Here is an 8,006-nt window from a genome sequence, read left to right as displayed (position 1 = left end):
TCCTTTCAAATCAGGTATGCAAACCAAGAGTTAAACTACAATTCAGTATGAGATGCTTAAATGGAAATGGAAATTAGCAGTGAAGCATATGGAGTTGAATAGATGTTGTGCAAAGCAGATACGACCTTTAGTGTGTAATGTTTAAAGGGAATAGGTAGAAGTTTAAAACTTATCTGCTTGAACATGATCAAAGTAAAAGTTTGACTTTCTTTACATATTTTTCTTTGTATTACACCTTATTTTAATTTAACACTATCTGTACTAATCATTTTATGGGTTTTTTTTCTGGCAATAATTGTAAACGGTGTCTGAAACGCTATATTTTCATTTTGTCGGCTGATTTAAATGCATTGCTGATACTCGTAACTTTTTTAATTTTTGCTAAAATACATTTAAAATGTACTTACCAAAAATGGCCACTAGGTGGCAGATATGTATTTAATAACCCTTGATATATATATATGTAACAATAACTTTTTTGTGTTAAAAGAAAAAATATGTATGTTTGTATTTGTTGTGTTTTGTGTTTCTCTCTATTTATATGTATACTTGTGATGTTTTGCGTTTTCGATGGATTTAGTTTAACGTAAAACATAATAAAAATGAAATGTGTAATATATGCATGTTATATTTTCATTATTTATGTCTGTCAGTTTGAAGATTTTTGCTGATTTAGAAGTTTGCATAAATAAAGATTTTGCGATATAAGGTGAAATATTTTTTCACACATTTATTTGCTTACTTATCATATTTCAATGTGCACGTATTTAATGGATGACTGCTCGTGTGTTACCAGCTGGTTAAAAGCCGAGTTTAAGTTATTTCTGCGAATACATTTCACGCCGACACGATTTCCGACAAAACATCAACATAGCGAACACACTTACAACGTGGTTACTTCACCAAAAATACCAGCCAATCACGTAAATCCGTCTCAATAGCCGCGTACGTGCCTGGCCAATCAAAATGAAGTAGCAGGTTACCAAGCAGCCCCTGTGACTAATGCTCGTCATATGACTATGACACCCATGGAGATCGTTACAAGGAACGAGATTCGCTCCTGGATGTGAAAACAAAAGAGAGCGTGTACCGAATTTATTTTTGGTACAAAATGCCTCCGACCCTTTTTCAGAAACTTTTTAACAAGAGAAATGCGCTGTCGTCGCCGCCACCGAGATGTAGCAAGGAGGACCCAGCTTTCAGGTACCTTTTGTGTGTGTGTCAATGTTTGTATGCAACCTTGGCTACGCTAACGTTAATTCTGATATTGGCTTTGTTGTATTGCTGTCTTAACACTTTTCAGGAGATACTTGTTTTAAATTGAGAGCAGAATGTCCGCAAACAGCCTGTATAATATTGTTATTTGAACTTGACTGAGGCAAACTCCACGAAGACGTGAGAGACGTGTTGTGCCTGCTGGTACTGTTAGCTAGCACGCTAATGCTAGCGCACAAGGCTGCTGCTGCTGCACGCGCTGTGATGGTTCCCTCATCCCTTAGCAACCACTTTTCGCTCATTCACTGAACCATTCCTGCTCCACTGCTGTTTATCAGAATTTACCGACAAATACTTCACATTTAAAGTTTGGTCTGAGCAGTTTATTGTGTTGGGAGTTCCAGAAGCAGCGTCCTCCTCTTTGTTATCGTGTTTCCTTAATGAGTTATCCCCCACTCCTTTGTTTTTGGTTACAGCTTTTAGAGGTCCATTGTTGTGATGAGAAATCATCAATGTACGCCTCGACAGCTGCTTGATTTTAGTTCTTATGGAGCAAAGTACCAGTGGTTTCTCTTGGTTTTGTTCTCCCTGATAGTGCAGTCAATTAGCGGAGGACACTGTGTGCTGTGGTAGCGGTGGAGAGCATGTGATTGCTTCAGTTGGCCTCTTTAGATCAGTTCCAGATCATGCATTTGTCTCCCCAGTGTTTATATCGTTAATGAGTGATTGCAAAAATATTTTCTAATAATCTCTCAGGGGCTTTTTATATTTAATTTCTGAGTTTGCAGCCATATGTCTGCAAAACACCTGGTTTTAAACTCTGTTCTGTCAATAAGCTACTTTTTATCTTAGATTTCTAGTGTTTGTTTTTTGTCTCACAAATATTTCAAATACTAATGTTAGCCAACTTGCGTGTGTGAAAGTAATTGCCCTCTTGTTAAATCAAAACATATTTTTTAAAGCTGATTTTGGCCACACCTGAAAAATTATGAAATAACTTGCATTTGTCTGACATGAAGTATCACATCCAAGAGTTAGGAAATTTAGGAACAAACCGTTATAAAGCCAATACTTAGAAATGTAGTAAACAAAATTATGAACTTTCCCTTGATTTGTCGTCCTACCAAAATTACTTTGCATTCATACAATATCTAATGGTGATAATTCAACTATAAGAATGGCAGAAATGCAGCCATGAGAGCTTTGAGACATATTTTGCCCCAAAAGTCACATTTATTGTATTGTGGTGCTCTGTGGCCAATTTGCTGATTCTGTACCTGGATGATGTGTGTTTTAGTCAAACTCCAAACTTAAATCCCATTGAGATGCATTGGCATGGCTGTATTATAGTTTGAGTGATGGAAATTAATCTTTGGCAGTTATCACAAATGCTTGATTTCAGTTGTTTCCTCCAAAGGTGGAACAAGCAGCTCTTAGATTTAGGAGACAATTACATTTTTACACTAACCCTATTTTTGCACAAGCATGAAAATGGACTAAAAGACTCAATCTTTATATTGGCTGAAGTAGTAATAATTGTTGTTTTAAATAATTTGTACATTTTTGGTTTTACATTCACAATGCCATGAAACATCATATTTAATCACAAATGTCACATCGGCAACAGTTTTCATGTCCATTCCTTGACTCTTTAAAAAAATAATGTAGGTTTTTGTTCATAAAATCATTACATTGAATAGAAAAATCCTTTATTGTTGGGAAATTATTTTGAGTAAAAATAAAAGGTGAATACTATGTTAGAGTACGAACAAATTTTACTTGAAGAAAAATATGTCTCTTAATTAAGCAAAAGTAAAAAGTAGCCATTCAAGAAATGGCTACTTGCGTAAAAAAGTATTAGGTGAAAAGTCTACTCAAGTACGGAGTAACTGATTAAATGATCAATTGTTTAATATTTAAAAATTACATCATCAAATGGACCAAATTATAAAATTTTAAATTGCAAATTTTGGTATTTTAAGGACTAAAATGACAATAATTCAAATAAGTTACAAAAAAAAACTAAAGGCAAAAAAAAAAAATCAGTTTCTTTCAATATAAACTTATAAAACTTTAATAAAAACTGCAGGGTCTGGGTGCTGTGGTGGCGCAGGGGCAAAGCACAACCCATGTATTGAGGCCTCAGTCCTCATGCCAGCGGTCACAGGTTCAATTCCCAGCCTGGTAACATTTGCCACATGTCTTCCCCATTTCTCATAACCCTCTTTCCTGTCAAACTACTTTCAAATAAAGGCCACAAGAGCCAACAAAACCTTTTTTTTAAAAAAAAAAAAAAACTGCAGGGTCTGGGGAATCTTTGGTTAAAACATGTTTGTGTTTCATTCAATGGGCAGAAAATCCAGACATTTTACTCAAGTAAAAGTGAAAAACACTCCTAAAAGTACATTTTATCAGAAAAGTTATTCAAGTAAGTGTAATTGCTAGCCAACTCTGGTTTCTAAGGAATATCAGTGTGAGAACTTTATTAAGGTGATGGAGAAGTGCACCGAGCGATGCGTCACAGACCTGGTTAGCATGATACCCAATACTCCCGGGTTGATTTCTGGCTCCATGGTGTGCATGGTGGCACAGCATGGTGTGTTCTTGTGCACATTCCTGTTCAGGGTCAGGCATGCCAGTCAGGGGAAGTGCTCTTTTTAGTTGTAAATACCTGGTGAGTGAAAGAAACTGCTCCCACCGTGTGTCTGCCGCTGGACAAAACCACCAGCAGACCTCAAAGCTCACCTCCGTGTGGTGCTGCTTGCACTTTGGCCCGAGTCTGTGCCTGAGCACGTTCCGTGGCTGCAAAGGTGCCATGGTCTGCAGCATCAGTATAAATGGTGTGTGCGCGTGTGTGTGGGGGCTAAGTGGGGCTGGGTGCCTGGCATCAGTCCTAGAACAAACAGACAGTCAGCAGGCGTTTCTGTTAACTCCGTGGTCAGCTGTGCTCTCCATACCTCTGGCATAGGCTGTCCATTCATCAAGCATGAAGCGGCTCAGGAGGGGGGAAATCTGTGAGACGAGATGTTTGGAGAGGACACTTTGATAGTCGGACCAAAATAGAGGTGCTTCTTAAAGTCATAAATTAGATCAATTGGAGTACAAATAAAAAAAAAAGCAATTGACGGTGTAAGAATAATTGAATAGAGTTGTTCCTTTAAGTTGCGATGACAAATTTTTCTGGGCAAAAAATTGTCCCTGAAGTTATTGCAATAAATATTGTTGTTTTGAGTAATATAATGGTAATGGCATAATAATGCAAGAATATTCTCAAAGATCAATAAACTTTAAATTTGAATGAACATTTAATACTGGAAGATATTTAATGTCCAAAATAAATAAAACAATAGAAACAACAAATAAAATGAATTATGAAGCCTCTAAGGAAATTATCCTTAAAAAATGGCTATTAGGGACCAAAGCACTGGACTGAAGACTTTTATAATCTGGTTTTTGATAGAGAAATTATTGTGCTTGCTTTAATTTATTATGCGATTTTATTGCGGCAGGTCTACTAGGGTTTATTCTTAAGTTAGATTTGTTGGCGTAGAGATAAAAAGAAGCAATTGATGGTATATTTAGAGTTTTATAGCGTTTCTGGCCTAAGACGTGACTATTAATGTAAAAATAAGGTTGGATAAATGTGTCTGAGCACAGAAATGGACTACAGAGATGAGGAGATGGATTTTAAATAGATATTTCAGTTCTAACTTAAAAATCCTCTCTGACTTAATATCTTAATCCAACTGGGTTTGCAAACCCATTGCGCTCTGCATGTCTTCTCACCCATCAGAAGCACTGTCACACCGCATCGCTGTGGCTTCCAGAATATCGCGGCGGGCAGCAGGTTGGATGACCCCGCAGGAAAGCCTAAAAAGCCTCTCCTCTTTCCCTGGCCGCAGCACATGACCAGAGACGCATACTGTACATTACACCAAGAGCCTTTGGCTTATCCTTTCGCCAGTCACAGCTCTCACCAGCCTCCGCTCTCTCCTCTGCCCAGCATCACCTTCCTCTTCGACTTGATTAGTGAATTACAGCTGCTTATAAATTAGATGTTATTAATATACTGCACCTTATGTTTAGTTCCATAAGGTGCAGTATATTAATAACTTGGTTCCCACAAATCTGAGTCAGAAGTGGCCAGCGCCATCTTGGTAGGCAAGCGAATCCCAAAGTGTAGATGAACCATGACTTCCAGATCAACAAAAAGAAACTATATAGACACTCTTGACCAATCAAGAGGAGTATAAACAAACTGGCTGCTGTTCGGATGGAAACATGTCAGATGATGTGGACAAGCTGCCTCTGATCTTGAGTGCGAACTCGAGATCAGAGGCTTGAAGCACCTGGAATTTTGCTAGTTAATTTTAGGGTAAATATCACTGATATTTATGTTGGTATACAGAGGTGGGTAGAGTACTCAAATTGTAATCAAGTAATGGTTGTCATGTGCTAATATGGTTTATAAGTTAGGAATAAGGTGAGAGATATTTCTAAGCCTGTGGCTTGTTTATTGTTGTCATAGCAACTGTCATAAGTTGCTTGGTATCTGCCAAGATGGCCGTCAGCTACAAAGTTCCCAGAAGTGTGACGACTATTTTAAATTCTTGTCAGTAGCTGTTTAATTTTGTGGGGTTTTCCTTAAAAAGTATTGTTCAGTCACAATTAATGCAGAATATTTCTATTTATGTTGATTTCATATTTAGAACAGGATGACAAACCTTCAGCTGGGTCTGACTTATTTATTTATAGAAGTCTTTCTGGTTTTCGATGGTTCAGGAGAAGTTCCGTCTCAGGTTGCTGATTGTCATGGTATCCTTCCTCCACTGCATAGTTTCATAACTGTGTGTGTCATGTGAGGCTTTCATCAGTCTCTGGCTGTCATGGTTGTGGAATGATCACATGGCTGCATGTTCAGTCACTGGCACAAAGCTCAGTAGGATGGGATGAGTCATCTGGACCTGTTTAAGAATATGCATTTTAATAATATCAAAACTCTGCTGGAGGCAAGAAAATGATTTGCTGCAATCTGCTGTGCATCTGCACTTCAACTCATCTACATTTTTTAGCAACAGGGAAAACTACCATCTGCGTTTTCATGTGACTTGTTCAAAAGATGTGATTGTCTCTTTTTCTTGTCATGTGAAATGCTTGAAGTCCCAATACTCTAAGGTCTTTGCTATGTACTTGTGCTCATCTTTCTCTACTCAAGGTTCTTTAAGACTCAACTATATAAACTTGACTTGAAGCACCTGGAATACCTGTAGAGACGGACGACTGCAGGTAAACAGACAAAATGTTGGGAATAAGGAAGGAATAAAAGCAATACTTGTCTACTTCCACAGTCTTTAAAAATGAGATGAAATTGCGCAAAATGTCTTTAATGTTCCCCACTTTGCTAACCAGGTAATTTCTCACTCTTGGTGTAAGATTATAAGAAGTTCATTTCCTTTTCAAACCAAGTCATTAATAGGTTTCTATAACAACTCGCCAGTTGTTCAACCATTGTGGTGTAGTAGCTTTCTGACACCCTATGAACCAATAACCAGACGTTATAACCAAGAGAGCTGCATGTAAGAGTTCTTTAGCTTCTCGGAAGCTGATGTAAGCTGTTTGGCTTTTTGCAGGAAAATGCATGATTCAGGCTCATGCTTTTCTTACTAATTGGGCTTAATGATCCAGTTCCATAACTGAGATGTAGATCTGGTTTCACTTGTCCTGCTGCAGGTAGGTTGACTCAAGTTTTCAAGTTAGAGCCCACATGCACACCGATGTGCCTTCAGTGTCTTTCTCAGGATTTATTGTTAATGTGTAAATTTACAGCCTATTAGGACGATGCCTTCATATGCACGGTCTGGCTTCACGTTGCAGGCCTGCCAAGGCTCTAGAAAGACGGCGGCGGTCATCGAGTTCCTATCAACACTATTTCAAGTGGCCATACTCATGCTTCTAAGAACTGCAGGGGACACGATAAAGATATACTTTTACGAAAATCAAACGCCACAAATCACTCATGGCTACACACAGTTATAATAGAAACGGGTCTAAATAAAATTATTTTTAGAAAGAACAGTAAGCGCAGCCGTTGCTATGCGAGAAGTTTTGAAGGTAACAAACTTGCCCACTTTCTCAATTCCCAAAATAAGAATTTTAACTTCGACTCCACAGTTTCCCCTTTTTTATTTTGTAGAAATGATATTTTATGGTAAAGGAAGAAGAGGACAATAAACTTTGTGCAGAATGGATGGTACACATTGTGTTCTGTCTCTGTCATAATTTAAGAATTTTTAGCATTTAGTTTTTCTGTTGTTTTCTGTCACACAGTGATTTGTCTCAGAGGACAAAACCACCAGTGCCAGAAGTCAAATGAAATACTCATTACCTAATTAACCTACTTTCATTTGCCTGATGAGTTTTAGAAGCAGTTTTTTCCCACCTCACTGCAAATTCTAAGCATTATACTTCCTATTAAGATACTTTTGTTACTAAAATCTTAATTTTCCAATGTTTAACACTACATTTATTGGGAATTGCATTTTGACTCGCCTTCCACCTCTTCTGTTTGTGTCTTTCATGTGATTCTGTGGGAGAAACAGTCAGAAACTCATTATCGGTGCTGATTCAGCTAAATGTTTATTCCGTCATTAAGTAAGGAGTACTTGGAGTGTATTAATGTTTGTTTTGCAGTTTTGTTTACCGGGTAATACTAAAATCAAAATCACCCAGGTTGCAGATGATGTCAACTTTCATATACATCATCAAATAAATGCAGAGCATAAAGTAACCGA

At 37.6% G+C, this 8,006-nt stretch overlaps 2 protein-coding genes across 4 annotated transcripts in view; both read left to right on the top strand.

Annotated features, from left to right (window-relative positions):
- The window catches only part of LOC106950550 (uncharacterized), a 7,720-nt gene extending 7,101 nt beyond the window's left edge, over nucleotides 1-619 (top strand). The window contains exons 8-9 of the mRNA XM_015037486.1: nucleotides 1-26; nucleotides 80-619. The exon at nucleotides 1-26 is cut by the window's left edge and continues 341 nt beyond it. Coding sequence (XP_014892972.1) covers nucleotides 1-26; nucleotides 80-102 — 49 coding nt within the window. The 3' untranslated portion in view covers nucleotides 103-619. The remainder of the gene's footprint in view (nucleotides 27-79) is intronic.
- A 385-nt stretch (nucleotides 620-1,004) lies between these two features.
- fnip1 (folliculin interacting protein 1) overlaps nucleotides 1,005-8,006 on the top strand; it is a 36,419-nt gene continuing 29,417 nt past the window's right edge. For 2 of the 3 annotated variants that reach the window (XM_015037484.1, XM_015037482.1), the window contains exon 1: nucleotides 1,005-1,203. In XM_015037484.1, the coding sequence (XP_014892970.1) occupies nucleotides 1,112-1,203 (92 nt within the window). In that variant the 5' untranslated portion in view covers nucleotides 1,005-1,111. The remainder of the gene's footprint in view (nucleotides 1,204-8,006) is intronic. The other variant, XM_015037485.1, reaches the window with a different exon arrangement.

The sequence above is a fragment of the Poecilia latipinna genome, unplaced genomic scaffold, assembly GCF_001443285.1.
Source record: "Poecilia latipinna isolate Pla-1442-1.1 unplaced genomic scaffold, P_latipinna-1.0 Scaffold407, whole genome shotgun sequence".
Taxonomy (NCBI): Eukaryota; Metazoa; Chordata; class Actinopteri; order Cyprinodontiformes; family Poeciliidae; genus Poecilia; species Poecilia latipinna.
This window is presented reverse-complemented; position numbering and strand designations above follow the sequence as displayed.